At 40.8% G+C, this 27,209-nt stretch overlaps 1 protein-coding gene across 6 annotated transcripts in view; it reads right to left on the bottom strand.

Annotated features, from left to right (window-relative positions):
• BBS9 (Bardet-Biedl syndrome 9) overlaps positions 1–27,209 on the bottom strand; it is a 420,670-nt gene that overhangs the window by 166,926 nt on the left and 226,535 nt on the right. For all 6 annotated transcript variants that reach the window (XR_009551114.1, XM_060195812.1, XM_060195813.1 and 3 more), the window contains one exon: positions 27,014–27,166. Coding sequence is in view for 5 of the 6 variants with exons in the window: in XM_060195812.1 (XP_060051795.1) it covers positions 27,014–27,166 (153 nt within the window). In the remaining variant the exon portion in view is untranslated. The remainder of the gene's footprint in view (positions 1–27,013; positions 27,167–27,209) is intronic.

Here is a 27,209-nt window from a genome sequence, read left to right as displayed (position 1 = left end):
TAAAATAAATAAAATTGTAAATGAAAGTGGAGATATCACAACAGACACCACAGAAATCCAAAGTATCATGCAAAGCTTCTATGAACAAATATACACCACCAAGCAAGAGAACCTGGAAGAAAGGAAGAATTTCTAGAAACGTGTAAGCTCCCAAAACTGAACTAGGAGGAACTAAAAAACATGAACAGGCCAATCACAGTCAAAGAAATTGAAACCGTTATCAAGAACCTTCCCAACAATAAAAATCAAGGACCAGATGGTTTTACAAATGAATAGGAACATTCTCAGTAGCAGAAACTGAGGCTCAAGGCCATCCGTAGCAACTATCTGACTTTGTCTAAGCTTATACTATTTTTCCAAGACATATGAAGGATCACTATAATTAAGTGAATATGTCAGTAAAAGTACACTCAGATAGATCCATGGCTTTGCAGTACCCTAAAAGCATAAAAGTAAATGAAGTACCACACAAGTGGAAATTGGCAACAAGGAACAAAGCAAACCTTCAAACCTTGGTAAGTATGAGGGCAACACAGACTGAGGAACAAAGTGTAAATGATTAGAGCATGTTTGAGAAATAAATACTAAGTTTCCAAGGAAAAACTACTTTTAAATAGTGAGGTGGGGAGACACACACAGAGAGAGAGAGAGAGAGAGAGAGAGAGATTGATTCTCAGGCACAGAGTGTGCTTTACACAAGACCATGGAAAGCTCTGGTGCAAGGCTCTCTCTTGCTTGCTCTCTTCCATATTCTCTTTCTCTTTCTCTCTCTCTCTCTCTCTCTCTCTCTCTCTCTCTCTCTCTCTCTTCCTCCATCCCTCCCTACCTCCCTTCCTCCTCCCTCTCTCCCACCCCCGTCCCTCTCTCTTCCTCCCTCTCTCCCTCCTTCTCTCTCTTTATCTAAAAGATACTCTTTAACATGCTAAAGTGTGCAGCTAAGTTCTAAAAGATATATGACTGGATGGATTTTTTAAATGTTTCACTACAGAAAAGAAGCACAAACTGCATTCACATACTAGTCTAACGCTAACATCAAAAAATGCCATAAGTAGTGCAATCAAGAAAAAAAAATCAATTGAAAAACCGCTATAGTACCCTATAGAGGCTAATTAAATAATCATCTATAAACCACAAGAAAACAACCTCAATTACAGGTCTGTATGTTAAGTATTATTCTCTCTTTATTTGCCTCTCACTGGAAATGATGTCAAAGAAAGTCAAGTTCAAGCATTTTATCCATTGTCAATGCCACTGGGAGGACAAGATACTGTTGCAACTTTCCATGTGGGCCCTAGGAAGCCAAGTCAAGCAAAGCTCCTTAGTTTGAGGAAGAAAGAGGACAGCGATTCTCTGAGGCTTTGCTTTTTAAATGTCATGCATAAATTTACTCTCTGCTTTGGGCTGCACTAAATTTTGGAAAGCCAGAAACATTGAGGTGAGAGAAAAGGATGTGCAGTAACCATTTGATCTATGTTGGAACTGTCAATATGGGTGGGTTGATTTTGGCAATAAAACATTCTTGAAAGAGCAATAAAATATTTAAAACTATAGAAATCCAACATATTGACTCAATGGGTGATAATATCCTAGAACCACAACTGTAAAAAATCAGTAGAGCAAATATTACAGTAAGCCACCCTAGCGTTGCTGGTGTGTCTAACTGTGTGTGCTAGAATGACTGTGTCCCTGCTTTTCTATGTGGCAGTCTGGACTGCTAGCTGCTCTCTCAGTGCAGTGATTAGCACTGACCCTCTCAAAAGTGTCAACTTTAAGCTATGCCTGTGGAGTCACCCCAAACTTAGACTAAATAATACAGTTATCTTCATAAAACTTCAAGCTGTGGGAGGCAGGTTCATAATATTAAAGGGATATACATACATACACCATCCTGATCATTGCTCTGTAAAGTTTGTGACCTGAGCAAAATCACCTCTGTGGTCCTCAGTTTCATCATGCATAAAATGGAATGATTACAGTAACTATTTCTAGGTAATGATACAGATGAAACAAGATAATATCCTAAGCCTGTTAGCATAAGACTATAGTAAGTACTTGATAAATGCTAGGTATGAATAGTACAATTACATCATAGAATCCCAAGTTTCTTCATATATAAATTGAGTACAATAACAGCATTATCTTCAGTGATAAGGAAGATTTTATTAGAAAGCCCATGTAATGCATTTAGCAGTATGCCAGGCAGACAATATATACTCAGTAAATGACTGTTTCCTTCTATTCCCTAAATTTACATGCACAGCAGTAGTAGTAATTATCAACCACTTAGTATTCCATTACTTTAACAGAAACTCACTCCAGCCCCTCAGCTTGCAGTCCTTGGCACTACCATATGCCAGACCTGAGTGCTGCCCTGCTCAACTATGCCATTTGTCTCACATGAAAATGAAAAAAGTTAGTTTCTTAATTTAAAAATTAAAAAACAGGGAGTTGGGTGGTGGCGCAGCAGGTTAAGTGCATGTGGCGCAAGCGCGAGGACCAGCATTAAGGATCCCAATTCGAGCCCCCGGCTCCCCACCTGCAGGGGAGTCACTTTACATGCGGTGAAGCAGGTCTGCAGGTGTCTGTCTTTCTTTCCCCCTGTCTTCCCTTCCTCTCTCCATTTCTCTCTGTCCTATCCAACAACAACGACATCAATAATAACTACAACAATAAAACAACAAAAGGGAATAAATAATAAATAAGTATTAAAAAATAAAAAACAAATTATGAACGAATTTATCACAGGAGAATAGAATAGCAGCACAACTTAGTTGTCTAGAAAAATAAAATGTAAAGGGGAAGCAGTAGGAACTAAGATTAATTATATAGCATAAGCAAACTGATAAGGAGATCCAACATTCCAGAATGTTTGGAAGGTGGCTGATTTGGAACAGTAAGTTTCTGACAGCATACTTGTTCCCTTCTTCCTAACTCACCCCTGATCCCTCCAACTCACACAACTCTAGTCGATTCAGCCAGGAGTACCTATGTATAACGTAAAGAGATCACTGACAGGGGTCGGGCGGTGGCGCAGTGGGTTAAGCGCATGTGGCACAAAGCGCAGGGACCAGCGTGAGGATCCCGGTTTGAGCCCCCGGCTCCCCACCTGCATGGGAGTCGCTTCACAGGTGGTGAAGCAGGTCTGCAGGTGTCTTTCTCTCCCCTTCTCTGTCTTCCCCTCCTCTCTCCATTTCTCTCTGTCCTATCCAACAACGAATTGCGTCAACAAGGGCAATAATAATAACCACAACGAAGCTACAACAAGGGCAACAAAAGGGGGGGAAAATGGCCTCCAGGAACTGTGGATTCATGGTGCAGGCACCGAGCCCAGCAATAACCCTGGAGGAGGAAAAAAAAAAAAAAAAAGAGATCACTGACTCATCTCAGATGACCAGTGAAACATCTTCTGAATGAAGGGACTAAGTAAGGTCTTGCACTACTTGCAAGCTAATTAGTTAATCTGTCATGCGTGCCTGCAGAACACTCCAGACTCGTGGAAAGAGACAAAACGGATGACTTAGACAATCAACAGTAGACAGAACCTCAGCATTTGTGATACTTCACGAAGCCCAGATTCCCACAAGTGATGTAAGAAAGGCCACGGTGACAGCCACATATGCCTGGTGTCAGGAGGCAAGTCCACGGCTTAAGACACCTGAATCCTTAGAGTGGCCATAAGTGGCCTGGAGGGAGGGAGGGGTTGCCATTTTAAGACACCTGAATCCTTAGAGTGGCCATAAGTGGCCTGGAGGGAGGGAGGCGTTGCCATTTTAAGACACCTGAATCCTTAGAGTGGCCATAAGTGGCCTGGAGGGAGGGAGGGGTTGCCATTTTATACTAGATAGTAAATGACCCCTTGGCTCCAGAGAGAGCTACCATATCTAACAGCCAACACTATTCCCTGTGAAAAAACAACCCTTAGAAAAATAGTCCACAAGGGAGTTGGGCTGTAGCGCAGTGGGTTAAGCGCAGGTGGCACAAAGCACAAAGACCGGCATAAGGATCCCAGTTCGAACCCCGGCTCCCCACCTGCAGGGGAGTCGCTTCACAGGCGGTGAAGCAGGTCTGCAGGTGTCTATCTTTCTCTCCTCCTCTGTCTTCCCCTCCTCTTTCCATTTCTCTCTGTCCTATCCAACAACGACAACAACAATAATAACTACAACAATAAAACAACAAGGGCAACAAAAGGGAATAAATAAAATAAATATAAAAAAAAATTTTTTTTTTAAATAGTCCACAAAATCCAGCAACGCCTCTGTTCTCTGGATGGGCAGAAATAATGAAACGTGTGCAGAATGTCTCCCAACATCAATCAAGCAGCTACAGTCCCACTCCCACCCCAATGTACCATGTAGATAAATTAGGGAAATAGTAAATACAGGTTAGTTTTTTCAGGTATTTTTTTTCAAGTTTAAGCTTCCTTAGAACAGAACTTCAAGCCCTTGCTAACAAAATATGACCTAGTGAATCTCTAATATAAGACTATAGCATGCAGTGGTTCTAAGCATGTTCATTTTTCAGAAAACGCCTATTGACGTCTACCAGGGGAATAGTCCTTGGATCACAGTTTGGGAAATCATTAAAGTTTCTATCATGTGCCCCAAAATCATTATTCTTTCTTGGACAAAGTTAGCTAATATTTTCCCATTTACTTCCTTACATCATAATACACAGGGAAGTGTTTACCAAAAAAAAAAAAAAAGAACTTAAAAAAAAAAGTAATAGATTATTTGAAAGAAAATAATTCCAGAATTCTTCTGTGCAAAAAAAAAAAAAAAACACCATTAAAAACAATTGAGATAATATAGGTGAAATGCATAACACTAGTTGGCACATAGCAAATGCTAAAAACAAAAAAACAAACAGCAGCTACTATAAGCATCAGTCATTTCTATCCTGGTGCACTGAGAGAACCCTCTTTGTTGCGATGCACTGAATTCCAAGTCTAACTAAGGACGTTGCTGTGGCTGTAGTGACACCAGGTCGTAACTCCAGCTTTTTCCTTCCCCACTTCGTCTATCGTACATTTTCCTACATGCAATGTTTCCATTCGCTTCATGCTAAGATTTTACTCCACAAACTGGACCTTATAAACGTCTAGGTTTATTTTAGTCTAAATGTGATAAATGTTAAAGCCAGCCCCCCTTTTTTTTGTTTTTTTTCAACAAAAAAAAATTAGATGCCTATACTTTAACGATGACTCTTTAGTCACTATCAGGCCACACCACTAGCGGGAGCCCTAATCAGGGAGTCCTGAGACTCCCAAACAAACATGATGGGCCTAGACCTCAAATAAATCCCTCTCTCCATTGTTACCGGTCATTTTTACCAGGAACAACACAATAGACCCCTTTGTAGGCCCCCATAGGACCTTGCCCTCAACTTGGATCAACAATGGTAGAGGTGTGTGTGTGTGTGTGTGTGTGTGTGTGTGTGTGTGTGTGTGTGTAGTGCATCTGTATCTGTGTGTGTCTGTGTATTTAGATACAGGGTAATGAGAAAAACAAAAAGTGTCATTTAAAGTCAAGTCAGAGAAAGACTATGCACCTGGAAGCTAAAGGGAAAAAAAAAATCCTTAAACAACAGACCAGAAAGACAAGCACTTATCTTTCCCGTTAGTTGGAAGTTCTGTAGGCTTCACTGGACATTCTTATTTATTTTCCTGACATCAAAAATGATTGAGAATAGTCCTTTTCACCTTCTTACCTGAGATAATACAATTTCAATAAAGTCCTGGCTGCCCCTGGTGACAGCTTAGTCCAATTACAGGACTTTTGTGTCAGGAAATAGTGGTTAATTTTAATAACTTTTTTAATAAAGATAAGAGTTTGACTTCTAAATGGTCCCACTGCAGTGGCTTCACCGAGCCAGTAACCTGAGCACCTGGTTTGCGTACTCCAGCCATATGCTCAGGAGGTGAATATAAAAACTTGCAATGTTCATCTTTGATATGAGCATCAGTGATGGATGTCCTGTGAAACCAGACATCTATAGGCTTATCATCTTAACAAACATTATGAAATCTTTAATAAAAGTAATGTTTAAAATAGAACAGAAATTAAAGCCGGCCACCAAGTGTACTGATAGACTCATTCTTGAGAAGTGATCACCTCAATCCTTTAACTCCTAGGGCATCTACAAAGTTTAAAGCTTACTGGCCTTCAGTCTGGTTTGACCAAAGCACTGCTCAACTCTGCCTATTGGTGGTGCCTGGGATCAAACCTGGGGCCTCTCACATGCCTGTGTTGTGCTCTACCACTGCACTATCTCTCTGACACTTGTCTTTTCATCTTCGCAACTCAATGTGCCCGCCCCTGGTTCTGACTCTCCAGGTCTCCCCACTGTGTTCCTTCAGGGCCATGGCTCTCCTGCTCCCAGAGGAAGAGGCAGATGCTCTCTGTTAGGAAGTCATGTCTACACCCACGCTTTTGTAGTCATGCGTATAAGCAGTACACACCCTCAGGGGCTGGCCTCATAGTCTCTCCGGCCTGCCAGCAGTGATCTCCTTTCCCCTGAAGCACAGAGGACCTGACTCGCAGACACCCAGCACACAACTGTCCTGTTCAGGCCGTGGCAGCAGTGACACTTGCTACTGCGTTAGATCACAAGTTCTAACCAAGTCAGAATTCCTTCAGGAATATTCATGACACACATAATTCAAATAGAAGCATACATACATAAACTGAATAATTAGTATTTTGGAGTATCCCTAAGGGGGAAAAAGCTAGAAGCCCTATTTTGGTAGTCAGCTTTCTTCTCTTTATGAAATGTCAAGTATGTCTTGTTGGTCTGCTTCTAAATTCCGCTTCTAAGACCCCTTCTGTTTCATTGGTTTAATCCCCCCTGCTTAACACTGTGTTCTATTTACATCACCACTGTTAACTAAGCACCACCCTGCCTCCAGGGCATTGGTTTAATCCCCCCTGCTTAACACTGTGTTCTATTTACATCACCACTGTTAACTAAGCACCGCCCTGACTCTAGGGCATTGGTTTAATCCCCCCTGCTTAACACTGTGTTCTATTTACATCACCACTGTTAACTAAGCACCGCCCTGACTCTAGGGCATTGGTTTAATCCCCCCTGCTTAACACTGTATTCTATTTACATCACCACTGTTAACTAAGCACCGCCCTGCCTCCAGGGCATTGGTTTAATCCCCCCTGCTTAACACTGTGTTCTATTTACATCACCACTGTTAACTAAGCACCGCCCTGCCTCCAGGGCATTGGTTTAATCCTCACTGTTTTACACGCTTTTTCCTTCTCCCCACCCCCTAGCCTACGTACATCCTCTTTGGACCTGACTCTTCCGGCCTCAGGATAGATAAGGACAAGATTGTGATTAGAGATAGTTTAGACTGCACTGTGTTCCACATGAATAAAAACTGAACTGTGTACCACTCAGCCATGAGTCTGTGGTCGTCTCTCTCTCCCGCCCGTGAAGCTAGCCTGACATCTTGTGTTTCTTCTTAAAATGTGGTGACCATAAGGGTCATACATACATACATACATATATTACAGAAAACTGGAGACACAAAGGAGAGAGGAAGAGAGGGAAAGACCTACAACACTGCTTCACCACTTAGGAAACTTCCCCCTGCTGGTGGGGATCTGGTGCTTGAACCCAGGTTCTTGCACATAGTAATGTGTGCTTTCACTTGAGTGTACCAACACCAGGCCCCCTGACCTCAAGGTTATTGTCACTCTTATAATGTAGGAATATAAGTAGGATAGTCAAAACTAATAGAATTTTGGAAGCCAGAACTCAAAGAAAGTCAAGCATATAGCTTAACCACCACTTTAAAAATTAACAGATTTTAAAACACTACCACTATGTAACCACATTCTAGTAAAACTTTTCACTCTTTCAAAAAAAAAAAAAAAAAAAAAAGGAAGTCTGAATGAGAAGTTTCTTTAAGTAAATCACCAAAAGAAAGAAGAATCAGCTAGTCTGCAGTTGTAAATATTTATCCCTGTGGTACACGTCAAATATACAGTGGTTTGCACCAGAATAATATTTATTCACAAAGTGAAGTGAATTACTCACACATTACTGAGAAGCAGTATGCCACATTTTTTCTCAAAAGGGAGAAGCATACCACACAAATGTTATTAAAACTGGCAGCCAGAGTATTTATTACAAATTTATAGTGCTTATGTTTATATATGCATATACCGGCATCCATGTATAGACATGGAACATGCTAAAAGAATTATTTTCAAAAGGAAGAGGACTTTCCAAAGAGTATGCACCATGTGACTCCATTTAAAAATACTTCTATTTTTAGGGGTAAGAAATGTGGCTCAGGTTTACCTTGCATTCATGTCCTGGTTCCATTCCTGGTGCTATAATAAATGATACATATTTTTTTTAAAAAGTGCTCTGGTATCTCTCTCTCTCTGTGTGTGTGTGTGTGTGTGTGTGTGTGTGTGTGTGTGTTTTTAAGAATTTATTTATTCATGAAAAAGATAGGAGGAGAGAAAGAACCAGACATCACTCTGGTACATGTGCTGCTGGGGATCGAACTCAGTACCTCACAGTTGAGATTCCAATGCTTTATCCACTGCTCCACCTCCTGGTCCACAGTCTGTGTATTTTCTTACTTCTATTTTTAGATCCCCCATGTGGCCCAGGAATTAGAATCCTAGCTATCTACTGAAGAATACAGAAATACCAATTCAATAGCCAAGATACATAGAGAAAAACTCAAGTTTCCATGGATAAATTAATGGATAAAGATAAGGAATACTACTCAGCTCTAATAAAAGATGAAATATCGTCATTAGCAAAAACAAAGACAAAGCTGGAACCGACTACAGTAAGCAAAGTTAAGTTAGAAAAGGAATGTCAAATACCAGATGGTTCCACATATGGGCTGTAAAGAGACAAAGCAAGGGAACAAAACCAAATGAAAACAAATCCTTATATTCTGACTGCAGAATAGAGATGATCAGAGGGGGAGGAAGAGGTTCAAAATGGGAAAAAGGGATCCAGTGAACTCAAATGGAGGAATACTGCTGCTTTGGATGTGAACTTGGTATCATACCATACATTTAAAGAGGGGTGAGACTGTACTCTTAAAATATATTATACTGTGTGGAAAGTGGGTGGTAGCACAGCGGGTTAAATGCACGTGGCGCAAAGCGCAAGGACCGGCATAGGATCCTGGTTTGAGCCCCCCAGCTCCCCACCTGCAGGGGAGTTGCCTCACAGGCGGTGAAGCAGGTCGGCAGGTGTTTGTCTTTCTCTCCCTCTCTCTGTCTTCCCCTCCTCTCTCCATCTCTCTCTGTCCTATCCAACAACAACAATAAAACAAGGACAACAAAAGGAAATAAATATTTAAAAATTTTAAATACATATATATTATACTGTGTTACTCTGCTCATGTATCAACAACTGTCTTATAAATTATTGTTTCCCTGACAATATAATAAAAAGAAAAAACAAGAGGCAAATCATATGGCAAAAGAGTACCTCAATAAATATATTTTTCATATATATATACATACATATACATATACACATACACATACACATACATATACATATATATATATTCCCTCCAGGGTTATTGCTGGGCTCGGTGCCTGCACCATGAATCCACCGCTCCTGGAGGCCATTTTTTTCCCCCGCTTTTGTTGCCCTTGTTGTAGCTTCGTTGTGGTTATTATTATTGCCCTTGTTGACACAATTCGTTGTTGGATAGGACAGAGAGAAATGGAGAGAGGAGGGGAAGACAGAGAGGGGGAGAGAAAAATAGACACCTGCAGACCTGCTTCACCGCCTGTGAAGCAACTCCCTTGCGGGTGGGGAGCCAGGGGCTGGAACCAGAATCCTGCCGGTCCCTGCGCTTTGCGCCATGTGCACTTAACCCGCTGCACCACCGCCCAACCCCCATTTTCCTTATATTTGCATGCAGTATCATACAGCCAGAAATCTGGAAGAACACGTACTACATCGAAAATAGTATTTATAAAAAATATTTCTACTTATGAGATTAGGCAATTTCTAGCTGCTTCTTTTGATTTATCTATAGTTTCTGAAAAAGAATTCTGACAAACAGTACTTGTGTCCTTTTAAAGTTGTATATAACAGAATAAAGTAAAAAAATATACCCTGTGCTAACTATTAAGGGCTAGCCAGAGCAATTGCCATGTTCTTTCTTCCAGAAAGCTGGAAATGGCTGAGTGAATCAGAGGAAGCTCTTCCTGCATGAGGTCTACCCAAAGGACAGATAGGGGGACAGATACGGGCGGCCCATGAAGAGGCAGCCCCTGATCTTTACCGTCAGCTTCGGGTTTAAGTTCTGAAAGCCCCTGTATCTTCACATTCCAAACTGACGGAATGTGACAAGCGTCTTACTTTGCAATCCCTGGCTTTTGCTGCACTCTGCTGGAATGTTCTCTGGCATTGCGCACAGAATCAATAAAGAATGCTTAGGTCTTTGCTACAACTGGCTACAATGTTCACCAGAAGGTTTTTCACATTTCGATGGCTACGTCTGTATGGAAAATGTACCAAAGATCAGCATGCTCTCATATTAATATGTGGCCACACATGCAATGGTTGATTAATATGTATAGAGGTAGTGTGTTTAGATGTTCATAACCTTTTGTCTTTTCTTCAAAAATCCAAAGATCTATCTTTACTATATGTAAGTGTTCTAAATTCACAGGATGTACTTAGCTGAAATCACATTCTGTAGAACCACCTGTGACACTAAAAGAAAAAAAGGAAGGAAGGAAGGAAGACAGTGGAAACCTCATCAAATCAGAACAGTTACGCAGCTCACCGGGAAATAACCAAATGACTAGCACCTGCTTTATCGAACTAACAGTCCTTTAGTTTTCACTGTTCACCACTTTCTACAAAACACACCTGCAGCCAATATTCAGCAGGCTGTTCTTTCAATGGAAAGGAAATCAATTTGTGTTGGCTCAAGACTCCACAAAATAGTGTCTAGAGAGGATGCAACGGAGAGGAACTGTGATTGCTTGTTTCAACAATGGCAGAAGCTCTCACATTCCCCTTGTCTTGGGAGTTGAGAACATAAATGTTGGCGAGAATCCCAGCATACATAGGACGCTCCTCAGGTATTTACTAAGACCTGCTAAAATCATGCTCTGGTTCTCTTTGCCTGGAAAGGAAAATCTGGAATCACTCTGACTTTTGACTTTATAATCTGCACAGATTTCTTGAAAAAGGTTCACAATGAAGTTTCCATGGGACAGTTTTCTTCTGCTCTCTGCTAAAAGAAGAAAAAACATAGTCGGCTCCTCAGCATCAACTCTTTCTGCACAGAGCTCTCTGTTTGACCGGTAGAGCACTGGGCTTTTGTGCCTGAGGTCCTCAGTTCAGCCCCTAGAAAGTGCGGACCAGACAGAGTGCCTCTGTTTCCATTCCTTCTCTCTCTCTCATGTGAGATGCTCACAGATGTAACAAAATTAATCATTTTAAATTAATGACAAAACAGAAGCAATTATAAAACATTCACTAACATTTCTTATATTGAAAAGAGGACGAGTTGTTGTAGAGAAAACACTGACTCAGCAAACAGGCCCACACCCACAGCACAGCAGCACTTCAGAGGCCCAGGCTCTGAACACACTCTGAAAATCCATTCGGTCACGAGATCACCCGCTGCCCCTAAGACAGAAAATTATCTCCACTTCACAGAAGAGGAAACTAGTGTATACTGGATAGCAAATAAAAGCAAGGCAAACAAGGCACTGTTAAGATGCTCAACATACTGTCATGAAATTTTATTCTCTCAAACTATTTATCATTTATTCACAGTAAGTTTGCAAGAAGAAAAAAATCTGACATATTTGGAACCAAACAATGAGAGATGTTCTTTCCTGTCTGGTATCATAACACTTTATCATGGTCTGATTATCTCTAAACATATGTATGTAGGGTATGGTGACTTTGATTAAAAATGATTTAAGGTTTTAACATTAGGTAAAAATAAGTTACACATTCAAATCAGCTGTTTGACCTTAACCAGAGCCAGGCTACTTCAAAAAGGAAAAAGGGAAAAAAAAAAATACGGAGTTCTGCTGGTGGGACTGTGTGGAGATGTACCCCTCTTATCCTATGGTTTTTTCAGTGTTTCCTTTTTATAAATAAAAATTTAAAAAAAAAGAAGAAAGAACTGAAACCAAGATATATAAAATTGATTTCTCATTTCCTGGCTATTTACAATTTCAATGCAAATTAAGAGAAAATATTATGATATATATATATAATTATCAATTTGGTTAATGTTCCAAATAAAGTTAAAAAGAAAAAAAGAAAGCAATTATTTTAAAATCAACATTCCTCAGAAAGAGATACATTTTATTTCATGACTGACGTAAAATTTTAAAAGAAAACTTCAAGACCACATTTTGCTTTTTGCATGGCAAGTATTTACTTTTTTTAATATTTATTTATTCCTTTTTGTTGCCCTTGTTGTTTTATTGTTGTAGTTATTATTGTTGTTGATGTCGTTGTTGTTGGACAGGACAGAGAGAAAATCGAGAGAGGAGGGGAAGACAGAGAGGGGGAGAGAAAGACAGACACCTGCAGACCTGCTTCACCGCCTGTGAAGCGACTCCCCTGCAGGTGGGGAGCCGGGGCTCGAACCGGGATCCTTAAACCGGTCACCCGTCCTTGCGCTTTGCGCCGCTTGTGCTTAACCCGCCGAGCTACCGCCCGACCCCCTGTGACAAGTCTTTTCATTAGCTAACACATAGTTAGCCTCGTATCACCACAGTACTTTCAAAATGTGTGGGACTAGGAACAATTAAGGTAGGAGGGAGCAAGGGCAAAAGGTGACTCTGAGACTTTACTGCGGTGTGAGCTGACATTACGGGTGTTAAACGAGATGTAAGGACTAGTGCACATTTAAAAAGTGCAATTTTAGTGGAATGCAGCACGATCAACCTTTTTTTTTTTAACATTTAGTACTATCCAACTGCATAATGGGATTTTGCTAAGTGATACGGGGAGCAGAAAATAAAAGCAACGCTGCAAGGCATGCCGCTGACCGCTCTGAGCCGCGGGTGTCAGGGCCCGCTGAACTCCACAGCCTGTAAACCTGCGAGCCGGGGCTCTGCCACCTGGCCTGCTTTGTTTGCTGCTTCTGTTTTAAAAGAGGGGAGAGCATTAAAAACAATAATAAAGTTTTCTTTTAACCCCACCTTTAAGGAGTTTCATTAGCAACTTCCCAAAATTTCTTCCTCTGAATACTTCCCTGGGCTGGAAAAGGCTTCTGCAGGGCTACCCTCTCCCCTGCTACGTCAACCAGACAGGTGGCTGCAGGCTGTTTTTAAACACAGCTCTCCACACAGGGACAGAGCTACCGTGGCGTTACGGCCCTGGAACTAAGGAGTTTGCGATTCAATCCGTCTCTTGCTTGCAAAGCAATGATCACAGGGCATAGATCAGCCTTTATTTTCATCCAATTGGGGAAAAAATGGCTTCCATTATGAAAGGACCCTTATGACCTAGCTTCAAAGTGTAGCCAGAAAGGAATGAAACACTTACCCAAGTTTTCATGTTAAGAAGTCACAGAGTGGGAGTCGGGCTGGTAGCGCAGCAGGTTAAGCGCAGGTGGCACAAAGCACAAGGACCAGCATAAGGATCCCGGTTCGAACCCCGGCTCCCCACCTGCAGGGAAGTCGCTTCACAGGCGGTGAAGCAGGTCTGCAGGTGTCTGTCTTTCTCTCCTCCTCTCTGTCTTCCCCTCCTCTCTCCATTTCTCTCTGTCCTATCCAACAACGACAACAACAATAATAACTACAACAATAAAACAACAAGGGCAACAAAAGGGAATAAATAAAATAAATTTTTTAAAAAAAGGAAAATATCTTTAAAAAAAAAAAAAAAGAAGTCACAGAGCCAGACAATGGCCACACACTCTGTCTCCAACGGGATGTAAGTCCCAAGGTCAGTGACATGGCCAACTCTTGCTCAAAATGGGTCCTTCATTTGACCACATGTGTAACCAAAATCCTGCTTATACATCCCAAGAAACCAATAACCTATTTACTTTGAAAAAGAACTAAGAGTCTTATCATAAATTTCTTCCAAAGATATCAAGATATTTATTTCATATACAGTGGGGTACCTATCATATGTCTGACAAATATGGCTCCTGCCCTCACAGAACCTATAGCCTATATACTGCCACAAAGAGTCTCGGTCACCTGGGCTTCCTCATAGGTAGAAAGGGTAAGTGCCCAGAATCCACCTATAGTGCCATGCCCATGACCCAGGTTCAAAGCCGGACACCAACATGAAAGTGCTACAGTAGCGGAGAAAGCTTCAGTGGTGTCTCCCCTATCTCTCAGAACGGGGGGAGGCCGGGTGAGGGGACCTGACAGTGAAGTCACTGGCGTGTGAGGCCCAGCTACATAGGGAAAAAAGGATCAAGTATTCTATTCCATGAAATAAAACTGCACAATAAAATATTAGTAGAAAATACGGGGGGGGGGGGGTGTTCAAAACCAAAAAGTGAAAATATCAGGACAGCAAAAATATTCTTTTCAGCTCTCTTCATTAGGCTCAATCTCTTCTATGCTCTGATCATCTTTTTGATGCAGTTCCTGGGTCTTGGCCAAATGAAAATTAGGTTAGAAAGAGAAAACTGAGGTCCAGGCAGTGGCACACCTGGTTAAGCGCACACATTACAGTGCACAAGGATCCAGGTGCAGGCCCCTGGTCCCCACCTGTAGGGGGAAAGCTCCACGAGTGGTGAAGCAGGGCTGCAGGTGTCTCTCTGTCTCTCTTCTGCACTATTTCCTCCTCCCCTCACAATTTCTCTGTCTCTACTCAAAATAAATAAATATTAAAAAATTTTTAAAAATAGGAAAATCAAAAAAAAAAAAAAAGAAAGAAAGAGAAAACTGAAGAGGGGGAAGAACAGGGAGGAGACCAGTAGCCTGGTAGAGAGAACACCCACCTTGCCGCACACGAGAGAAGAGTGGATGGCAGGAGGAGAACACTCACTGCAGTGCTACTGTGGTGTCTAATCTTCTCCCTCTCGCTAAAATAGAGAGTGAAAAGGCTGGCCCAGCGAGGTCACTCACTGAGTATCCCTCAAGCACTAGGTTCTGAGTTTATAAGGAAGAAGAAGATAAAGAAAAAGAAGGAGGAGGAGGAAGAAGGGGGAGGAGGAGAGGGAGGCAGAAGGGGAGGAGAAGGGAGAGGGAGGGGAGGGGGAGAAAAAGGTACTAAGATGCCTGTTTTCAAAAAGTGATAATGAAAACTTACTCCGATTAAACAAACAAAAAATGTTTCTTGTATTCAGGTATAAACTAGATCATTGTTAATCATCATACTCCAGTTAGACGGCTGAACAATTACATAAACTTTTGCCTTAAGATTTCAAGGCCTAAGGCTTCACATGGGAAGGCACCTGCTTTGCTATGCGTGTGGCTCAGGGTCAAGACCCCAACACCCATGGCACCTGGCTCAGCTTGGCGCTGTGATGCCTCTCCCTCTCTATCTAAAAAAATCAACCTGGAGCAATGACAGCAAATAATGAATAAAGGCTGTAGACTTAGTTGGAATATAGAGAACAGTTTACCTTATATAAGTAAAAGTCTCGTAAACTATTGTATAGCACCAAGAAGATGATGGTGCATATTCTTGTTATAAGATGAATATTAGTTTTTAAGCACATAGAATCATAAAAATTTCACTGACATGACAGAGTCCTAGTAAAAACTGGATAGTTGAAAAAAATCATAGTAAGAGAAGATCAATAGCATTGCCCATAGTCCCTGCTCTGCCAGCTCAACTTCAGAAGTGGAAATGATAAACACAAGTCTAATATGAGAGTTTAAAGCATATATATCATTAGTAAAGGAAACTGTTAGTGCAAGTCAAAGGCATGCTTTCTGAAGAAATGCCAACCAGCCAACCTTGAGGCAGTGAGTATGTACTAAGCACCCATTATGTGCCACTCCAGACTCTGTGCTAGCAAGCAGGACTAATCTTACATGGAAATAAAGTAAAACAAGACTGAGAAGTCACTACAAGTGAAACACACAGGATTTACCTACTAAGCGACACAGAAACATGACCATAATATTTTTGTAACAGGATGGGTCTATTACATAAAACATATTAGAATGATGTGTTTTTCAACTATATTGCTATTTGTCCACATTAATAGAAGCTTACAGGATTTTCACATCACAATACATTTTAATTTAAAATTACATGTCATATTCCTCCCCTATTTCACTTAAGAAGACCATTTTACATCTTCTTACCCAGATACTTTGTGCCTTACCCTCACTGTGGCTATGTGTCATGACTGGGAAGGTGAAGGCTGAGAGAAGGGGAATTAAAGATGGCAATAGCCAGCAGCTCTGGGCCTAATCTCTGCAAAGCTAAAATAACAAAAGTGACAACTGTGGGAATTGCATGAACTAACAGAGATAGAAGCAGCCCTTGAACGCAGAGAATCCGATGGCAGAGGAAGAGAATAAAGGGGGACAGGAGAGTAGACAAGGACAATGAAGCTGAGAGCTGACTCTTTGAAAGGTAAATAAAAGCAACAACCCCCTGGCCAGACTCATTTAAAGAAAAAGTGAGAAGGCATAAATAAAATAAACTGGAAATGAAAGGGGAAAGATCACGACAGGTGGAGTCGGGCGGTAGGGCAGCGGGCTAAGTGCATGTGGTGCAAAGTGCAAGGACCCACATAAGGATTCTGGTTCTAGCACACACCCCCCCTGGCTCCCCACCTGCAGGGGAGTCGCTTCACAGGTGGTGAAGCAGGTCTGCAGGTGTCTGTCTTTCTCTCCTCCTCTCTGTCTTCCCCTCCTCTCTCCATTTCTCTCTGTCCTATCCAACAATGACGACATCAGTAACAACAACAACTACAACAATAAAACAACAAGGGCAACAAAAGGGAATAAAATTTTTAAAAAATGATCACAACAGGCACCACAGAAATCTAAAGTATCATGCGAGGCTCTATGAATAACTATATGCCACCAAACTGGAGAATTTGCCAAGGGGCCCAAAACATTAAATGGAGAAAGACCACTTTACCTTTTTCAACACTTATGCGGTCATGGTAAAAGATAATACTTGTCTATCTTTATAATCATTATCTACATAACATAGCTGTGCTCCCTGAAGCTACAAGCCATATCACAAACAGCTTTATATATATATATATATATATATCTTCCAGTCACAAAGAACTCTATGCTAGTAGTTGCTTAATAATATTTGGCAGAGCCATCCTTAAGCAGAACCTCCTACTCTCTCAATTTCAACAGTCAAATATCCTGTTCTTTCTACTGGTTTAACACTATTCCCAAGTTGCCTGATGTACTGCATTAAACAGGTGTAGCACTGAGTAACCCTTTCAAGATTCAAGAGCCACAACCTAGACTGAATCTGAAGGAGCTGAATTAAGCACACAGAAAGATCAGTCTAAGAAGCAATAAGAAAGATACTATTTTATGTGGTTTCTTGAAATATAACCAGAAATGGAGCTTAAATATAAATGTATAGGGAAGAAAATAAAAGAATAAGGTAGTTGATTTCAAGGAGACAGTGTTACATAGTTGTAAAGCTGGTTCTGCAGAGCATGACAGACAGCTTTACCTGTTAGTGAACATAACAGTCACGTGTGTGGAAGAGCGACAGTGTTGAGACCTTGTCAAGAAATAATTTCAATATTAAAAAGCTGTGTCAGTCTTGTTCTGTTCATGCCTCCACTTGATACAATCAAGAAAAACTGGTTTTGGATGTGGGATACTTCAGGGATTTGAAGTCGTCTGCTAAATAGGAAGCTAATCCAATCACTTTTCTCAAGAAAGCTTCCAATGAAGAGGATGGATACGGAACTCTGGTAGTGGGGACTGTGCGAAAATTGTGCCCCTCTTATCCTGTGGTCTTGTCAGTCATTATTAAATCAATAACAAAAATAATAAATCAAATTTTTTTTAAAAAGGGTTACCGCTATAAGCGCTAGGATTACTGTAATAGACAGACGGTACTAAGTGGGGGTGATACTGACTCCCACCCGTGCTGGTGGGACTATGCAATGACCGATCACTAAGGAAAGCGACTTGTCAGCCCCAGAATAAGTTAGCAATAAACTTGTGATATTGATTCTGCAGCATCACAGACACAATGTGACATGAATGGCCACAGCAGCAATTATTAATTTAGTGATAGATGGATAAAAACAAAATATCTTATATTCATGCACTAGAACACTACTCAGTGATAAAAAGGAACAAATTCCTGAACATGTTACAACATGGGTGAGCCTCAAAAACATTATCTTAGATTTTTTTTTAAAAATTTTTTTTCTGTAGTTCTATTTAGAGGATACATCCAGAAAAGGCCAGCCTACAGTCACAAAGAGTACACCAGCAGTGTTAAATGAGAATTAAATGTCAATCACCAGAGGAGAGCTTTTGAGGCCAATGGTAATGCTCTAAACCTAGCTGTAGTGTTGTTGTAAATTTACTAAAAAAGCAGTAACATTACATTTGCAATTAGTGAATTTTGCAGTGTGCAAATTATACAACAACAAAAATACTTTTAGAGTCTTTTTAAAAATCATTATTTATTCCCTTTTGTTGCCCTTGTTGTTTTATTGTTGTAGTTATTATTGATGTCGTTGTTGTTGGATAGGACAGAGAGAAATGGAGAGAGGAGGGGAAGACAGAGAGGGGGAGAGAAAGACAGACACCTGCAGACCTGCTTCACCGCCTGTGAAGCGACTCCCCTGCAGGTGGGAAGCCAGAGCTCGAACCGGGATCCTTACGTGGGCCCTTGAGCTTTGCGCCATGTGCACTTATAACCCACCGCGCTACCGCCCGACTCCCATAATTTTTATGCAGAATTTTTTGTTTTTTGCCCGAGCACTGCTCAGCTTTGGTTTATGACGGTGTGGGGATTGAACCTGGGCCTGGGACATGGAAAACTCAGGCATGAGAGTCAATCTTGCATAACCACTGTGCTATCTCCCCCACCCACAAAAATGTTTTATCCCCCCCTCCAAGAGGAAGAATTGCTTTGACTGGCATGTAAGTCTTGGAAATATATAAATCAAGACAGAAAAAGACTCTTTAGAGGTCTCTGAATGCCAGAACAAAATATTTCAATTAAATCTGACGAACAACAGGAATCTCTGGGACGTCTTTCAATGGCACAGAACAACAAAGGAATAGACAAATAAAATTTACATATGATTAAATTCAGAAAATGAGTTTTAGCTAAAGTGTCAGACAAGCATTTGACACAGTGGACCATAAGGACTCTGGTGCACCTGGTTGAGCGCACAGGACCTGGGTTCAAGCCTTCCCAGTTCCTACCTGCAGAGGGGAAGTTTCACAAGCAGTGAATAGTCTTTCTGTCTCTCTCTCTTATCTCTTGTCTCTCCTTCCCCTTCATTTTCCTCTATCTAGACATAGAGGAAATAAATAATACATAAAATCAAAATAAATAATACGTAAAATAAAAGAGGACCTGAGAGCTTCCCTGGTCTCTGCTAAGCAAGGGCTGAACCGATTACACAACTTTCCCTTGAATCACAAAGAGATAAAGATGGGGGGAGATCATTTCCTTTGACAAAATGTCTCCCAAAATATGAACTTTGAGTTCATCATGCTAATCACAGAACCAGCTGAGTAAGAATATTAAACGCTGGCCAGAAGCCAGAGCTAGACAAAGACAGAGGGAGGAGGGAATTGATATCTGGAATGAAGGGGTGGCTAGAGTTTCCTGAAATCTAGTAACTTGTTGCAAGAGCTTTGGAAATCATCTAAAAGAAGAAACTCCAGAACAACACTCTGGACGTCCATCTGAGGCAGAGGTGAAGTTGGGTCTCTGCTCGTCTTCCTACACATCGTCATGTTAATGGTCCCCAGGTAGAAGGCTACATGTAGTCCCAACGTTCAAACTCACGTCCCTAGATTAAGTTGCTTTCCTTGTCCCCAGATACACTGAAATGTGATAAAGTTATTTTTAAAAAAACATGTCACTTCAGTGGGAAAATACTGTAGAGGCAGCCTATATGATTTGCTTTCAAAAGGTCCCAATTTGACCCCTGGCACCACTAGCAGCCAGAGCTAAGGGATTCTCTGAGTGAGCAAATAAATAAATAGCAATCAATGAGGATCAATTTAATTTATTCCTTCTGCATTTCATGGCTTGCTTCTGTTTGTTTTCTTTATTAACTTCAACATCACTTTATTGAAAATAAGTTGATTGACAGGATTTTTGTTGTCAGAGCAGTAAAACGCCGCATTGCACCGGAGGAAGTATTGGCTCACCTCACCCTCCACCAAATCACTATTCTCCTACGACACAGGGCTCTAGACCCCGACCCCATGATCTATTGGCCACAGTCCACTCTGTTGCGCATTCCCTGTACCACAGCCCTCTGTACGAGTATCCACAGGAATCCCCGTCTACAGTAATAAGTGCTCAGCTATCCATACAAACTTTCAAAGACAGTAGATCCTGCTTTATTTGCTAAGAAAAATCACAAAGTAATCATCTAGAAAACTGCCTTTGCTCTTCTTTATTCAAAAAGAGAAATGGGGGGAAAGGCTAGGAAAGTGGGCAGGGGAGCTACAAGGATTGTGATCATGGTTAGTGTACAATTCAAACTATTCAGAACTCCATTTACAGAAAACTAATAGAAAAAGAATAATTGTTCTAGATGGGATTGGACAGGAAGATAAGATACCCAAAATGAAAGAAAATCTCATATAATTATAGGTAATTGGAGGCCATGTCTATACTTCTCTCATCACTGAAACAGAAAGATAAGGCTTCCATTTCCTTATAATGGGCCCGTTAATAGTTTTATTGTAATATTAGAAACATCTTGCTTCTGACTACATCTGAGGAACACATTTTTAAAGATCAAATAAATAGAATGAAATTTTAGGGGGAAAAAAAGCACTCCCCTGATAGCTTTTGGTTTAAAATACTCTATATCAGGCATATAATCAAATTTCTGAATCTGATAGGCTTGCTAAAGTAAAATCCTAATATTAAATTCACAATCTAGGCAGTTGTTCAGACAAACTCGAGCAAGTAGAAAACTCAAATATTGAAAGAATATACAGATAAATAAGTACATATCCAATTTATTTTTAAAAATATATATGTCCCAGGGAAGTAAGTGAAACCAGATGAATTATTAGAAGCAGAATGCTGTTTTTGGTTTTTTTTTTTTAAGTCTTATTAAAAGAAGCAGAATGTCTCAAACACATTAATATGTCTGTTCTCTTATGGGTTTGTATACAACTTGTATCAATGTCAATTAGTGTTACACACCTAAATGCAAAAGTGTAACACTTTGCATTTATATATCTTCTTTGACAACTAATTCAGCCTCACAAAGCCCTGTAAGTTAAATCACTATCACTGGATTTCACAGATAAATGCTAACTATCCAACAACCACACCCCAATATATAAACTAGCACTAGATAGATGGCCTTAAGGCCAGAGTTGTTTATGACATTCTACACTCAACATTCCTTCTCCTGACTTTTTTTGTTTTGTTTTGTTTTAAACTTTACTGTGTGTTATTTCTTTTTTTTCTTTTTTTATTTAAGAAAGGATTAATTAACAAAACCATAGGGTAGGAGGGGTACAACTCCACACAATTCCCACCACCCAATCTCCGTATCCCACCCCCTCCCCTGATAGCTTTCCCATTCTCTATCCCTCTTCTCCTGACTTTTATGCAGGCACAATAAATAATAAGCTGGCATGCTGGGTATCACTCCAGTAAGTTCTAAAGGGTCCAGGTGGTAGGCAAGAAGCTGAGCGTAAATGGCATGTACGGCTGGATAGCATGCTCAAGCCAAGCAGTCAGAAAGAGCTGGGACTGGGACCCACATCGGCTGATATAAAAGATGCTGCTGGGAGTCGGCAGTGGCGCAGCGGTTAAGCGCACGTGGCACAAAGCAAAGGACCGGCCTAAGGATCCCGGTTCAAGCCCCCGGCTCCCCACCTGCAGGGGAGTCGCTTCACAGGCGGTGAAGCAGGTCTGCAGGTGTCTGTCTTTCTCTCCCCCTCTGTCTTCCCCTCCTCTCTCCATGTCTCTCTGCCCTATCCAACAACGACGACATCAATAACAACAACAATAAAAAAACAAGGACAACAAAAAGGGAGAAAAAATGGCCTCTAGGTGCAGTGGATTCATAGTGCAGGCACTGAGCCCCAGAAATAAACCTGGAGGCAAAAAAAAAAAAATGCTGCTTAAATAAAAGCCTATGGGGGCATGAATCCACCTGCCAACACCCATGTCCAGCAGAGAAGCCACCTTCTGCACCCCAGAAAGAATCGCAGTCCATAGTCCCAGAGGAATAAAGAACAGGAAAGTTTCCGATGGAGGGGATGAGACAAGAAATTCTGGTGGTGGGAACTCTATAGAGTTATACCCCTGTGATCTTACAATCTTGGTACTCATTATCAAGTCACTAGTAAAAAAAAATCGTAGAAAACAAAACAAAAACAGAAACGCCTGAAGGCACCATTTGGACAGCCGAAGGCTCCTGACTGTCTCCTGAAGACGGACTGGTGCTGGTCTTGCAGGTGCTTGCTCTTCACATCCAGAGAGTGAAGACCACTGTGTCAAAGGCAGGTTGACAAGTAAAAAGACTTTAGGACAACTAAAAGAAAGAAAAACCAAGGGTGAAGATATACAGAGTACCTGCAGGCACCAGAAGCGGAGTTGGCAGGGCAAGTGGGGGAAAGAGCTAAAGGAAGTCAGCTACATGGCAGACGGAAGTGACTTTCCAGGAGAAATGCGCTTCAACTTCCCTCCCCTCCCCTCCCCTCTCAATTTCTCTCTGTCCTGTGAAACAAACAGAAAGGAAAAGTGGCCACCCAGAGAAGTGGTCTCATAGTACCAGGACTGAGCCCCAGTGCTAAACCTGGTAAACCTGCTGGCAATTTTAAAAAAAAAAAAAAAAAAAAAAAGGGACACAAACACTAGGCACAGAAGTAACACAATTTGAAGGATCATTTAGCAATGGGAAGTGTTCCATGTCACTTTCTGTATGAGTCAAGTCATTTTGGGGCTGTAACCATACTCTCTGTGTCTTTTTTATTCTTTGTAAATAAGATTATATGTGTCCAGTTTCTAACCTAGAAAACATAAACATAACACATCACTGTAAAACACAGCTTTGGCATAACTAAGAAAGTAAAGATGGGAAGAGAAATGTCAACCAAAAAGAAAAAAGAAACATAATGAATCAATGATACAATAAAAATTATTTCTTAAAAAAAAATCTTCTCCAAACTTTCTCAATATTGGTCTCCCTTCTTGTCTACTCAAATGCAGCAGGGGCAGTATAAGTAACTAAAAACAGAAAAAGAAAGAAAATGAATACAATGAGAAAGAATATAAGATTACGAATTGATAGTAATCTATAGCCGGAACTGTGCGATTAGGTGGCCACTGACTGCACACTGCCGGATGAATAAAACCATGCTTTGAGCACATCTATGAAAAAAATATCACTGACAATTTTATTAGATGATTAAGTGGTGGTATTTTAGGTACAGTGCTATATAAGACATGCCAAATGAATTTTACTTGCTTCGTTTTAGTATTATTTACATACGTATCCCAAAGCAGGATGTGTGCGTCAAAACATACAAATTTCTTTCTCTAATAGTCATATCATCCTTTTCTTCAACTTCACCACTCTCTACTAATGCTCCAATATATAACAATGAATTTCTTTGCCTGCCTTTCTCACCTGTTTATATTATTTCCTTCAAAAGAGAAAGCACCGATCTTAGCTTTAAAGTAGTTACAGCAAAACAACCCAGCCACACCACCACCTCCATGACAGTTTGTTCTCAGTCCATCAGCATCTTGTTTTCACTTAGCAGGGTCATGAGGAAAACAGGTCCCTAAATGGTTTCATCACATACTCCTTTGTGTTATCAGCCAAAAGTATGCCTGTTTCAAAAACCATGGACCAAAGAGCTCTTAGACTCCTGTGTGACTTACAATGATTTTTATATATCAATACTATTCAAATAAACAAAGTGGGAGGAAGTTTTAAATGCAGGAAAAGAAACAAACAGCTATCTCCAAACCACAAGATCTCTGTTTAACATTATGCCTAATACAACCTCTCTTTTCTCAGAACAGAAAAAGCAGCCAAGTGGCCTCCTAGAACATTAATGACTATCAGTCATTACATCACACATATGTCAACTGGTACAATTACACTTTGAGATTAGAAAACATTTTCCCTCTGCTATCACAGAAGTTCAGTGCTCATGTGTGTGGGGGCAGGGGATCTCAGCACACAGAGAAACACCAATGCAAAAGTCAAGCCATAAGGTGACTCAACATTTTCTTGATTTTAATTTATTCAACCAACAAACTATAAGAAATGTTCATAACATGAAAGAAAACTTATTTTACAAAGTTATTCTGCTATATGCACTAAGCATTAGCATTTAATGACAAAGAAACTGAATTTCAGAATAAGTTCACCAGTTAATAAAGTTGCCTCTGCTGTAATACAGACTGAAGAACTCTCCAGAAGTTGTTACCTTTGTGACAGACACAGAGAATATTGAGTTATCATGAATACACACACTATCAATTTGTGCACAGATTGCCTGCATCTCCTCTTTCTTTTTTTTTTTTTCCTCCAGGGTTATTGCTGGGCTCAGTGCCTGCACCATGAATCCACCGCTCCTGGAGGCCATTTTTCCCCCTTTTGTTGCCCTTGTTGTTATAGCCTCGTTGTGGTTATTATTATTACCATTGTTGATGTTGTTCACTGTTGGATAGGACAGAGAGAAATGGAGAGAGGAGGGGAAGACAGAGAGGGGGAGAGAAAGACAGACACCTGCAGACCTGCTTCATCACCTGTGAAGCGACTCCCCTGCAGGTGGGGAGCCGCAGGCTCGAACCAAGACCCTTACGCTGGTCCTTGCGCTTTGCGCCACGTGCGCTTTACCCACTGCGCCACCGCCCGACCCCCCATCTCCTCTTTCTTTAACCTGACTATTCTTGCTAGAAGAAATGCAGGATGTCTATGCCCCACCTGAAAATAATGTAAGTGAAAATGCCACGTGATCTGCTAAGCACGGGCTGTGTGAATGAGTGTACGAGACAATACGCCACTGAGCAATCTGTCTAGCTCTGCTCAGTCTCAAACTCTTCATCCATAAAATGGGAACAGAGCTCAGCAAAACAGCTCATCTGGGAGGGGAAGTGTGTAACAACAGTTACAAAACAGACATTTTCATACATTGCTAGTCAAATTGCAACCTGGTATAGCATTTCTGTAAATAGTGTGTACTTACGAGTGTGCGTATGTGTGAAGTTTTTCCTTTCTCTCTTCTTTCTTTTTTTATCAGCTAGGACAGTGGAATTGAGAAGGGAAGGAGGGAGAGAGAACAAGAACTGTAAACCTGCTTCAACATCCATGAAGTTTCCCCCTGCAGGTGGGGAGTGGGGTCTCGAACCAGGATCCTTGTGCATGGTAATCTATACCCTTAACCAGGTGCACCAATGCCCAGCCCTCTGTGAAATACTTTTTGATTGAGCAAATTTCCTTCCAAGAATATACCCAGAACTGCTAACAACATAGCTCACCTGCATACGTCATGTACATGACATAAAGAGTAATACATTCTCTACATGATTACTTTGTTTCAACACTGCATCTTCTAAAACTATAAGTAAACATGAAGGTTCTTTCAAAGAGATAACATTTACACAGAACTCCAGGATACATTAAGGAAATTTACAATGGGCAAATGGAAAAACTTTATTCACTGAAACACAAGGACCCAGGTTCAGGTCCCTACTTCCCACCTGCAGAGGGAAACCTTCACAAGGGGTAAAGCAGGGCTATAAGTGATCTCTGTCTCTTTCTGTCCCTATCTCCCCTCCCCTCTCAATTTCTCTTTCTCTATCCAATAATAATTAAATAAACACATTAAAAAAGAAAGAGCAATGAGAGAAAAAAAAACAAACACCTCTTTTAATTTTGGCCCATGCTTACCGAGAGGGATAGAGAATAGGGAAGCTTCCAATGGAGGGGATGGGACATGGGACTCTGGTGGTAGGAACTGTGTAGAGTTATACACCTGTTATTTTACAATCTTGTTAATTACTATTAAATCACTAATAAAAGTGTGTTTTTAATTTCTTATTATCTTTATTTATTGGATAGAAACAGTCAGAAATCAAGAGGGAAGAGAGTGATAAAGTGGGCGAGAGACAGAGAGTCACCTACAGCCCTGATTCACCACTTGCAAAGGTTTCCCCCTGCAGGTGGGGACCAGGGGCTTGAACCTGGGACCTTGCGCATTCTAACATGTGCGCTCAACCAGGTGCGCCACCACCTGGCCCTAAAGTGCTTTTTTTTTTTTTTTTAAGTCTCTTTGCAACAAAGGGTTGTTCTCAAAACATCATCTCAGGACTGAGGCTGGTGGTGAGAGTGCTGTGTAGCAAACTGAGAAATTTTACATATGTATCAACAACTGTATTTACTATAAAATTTCAATCCCCAATAAAAAAATTGAAAACATCATCTCAAATAGTAAATAAAAGCAAATGTAAGTCAGTTGCCTGATAAGACAAGTGGAAAACTGCAGTGATAATTATGGAATGCACCAAGAATCATCTTGTAGTAACACTAATCACAGTAGTGACATTCATCAAGCACATGATATAAGCCTGGGATAGGGCAGACTGCTTCTCATAAATGATTAAAAAAAAAAACACCCTTATAACCAGCAGGAAAAATAAAATATGAAATCTTCTGAGTCCTGTATAATTTACCCAATACCACATGCTTTAAAAGTGGCAAGGTTTGACCTTGAGCCCAGATTATTATGAGTCAAACTTACATGCTAGTCACAACCCTGTAACACAGAGAAGAGAAACAACAACCTTGAGAGTCTGATACTTGGTCCAGGGTAGAGAAACAGAATTCTATCAAGTAGTGTAAAGCTGTCACTGACACTACACTGACCTGCTTGTAAGTCCCATCTAACAAGGTGTCCAGGTGTTGCAGAGGAGATGGGGTTTCATCTTTGAATCTCGTTAGGAGCCGCCGTTGAATAGCCCGGAATTGTATGGCTCTTTCGGACAAAAGTTCTTCTAACTTTTCACCATTCAGTCGCAGCTAGAATGAAAAATTCCTTAAATTCAGGTTCCACGGGCACAAC

The sequence above is a fragment of the Erinaceus europaeus genome, chromosome 8 (assembly GCF_950295315.1).
Source record: "Erinaceus europaeus chromosome 8, mEriEur2.1, whole genome shotgun sequence".
In the NCBI taxonomy this organism is placed as follows: domain Eukaryota; kingdom Metazoa; phylum Chordata; class Mammalia; order Eulipotyphla; family Erinaceidae; genus Erinaceus; species Erinaceus europaeus.
Note: the sequence above shows the minus strand (reverse complement) of the source record. Positions and strands in the feature narration are given on the sequence as shown.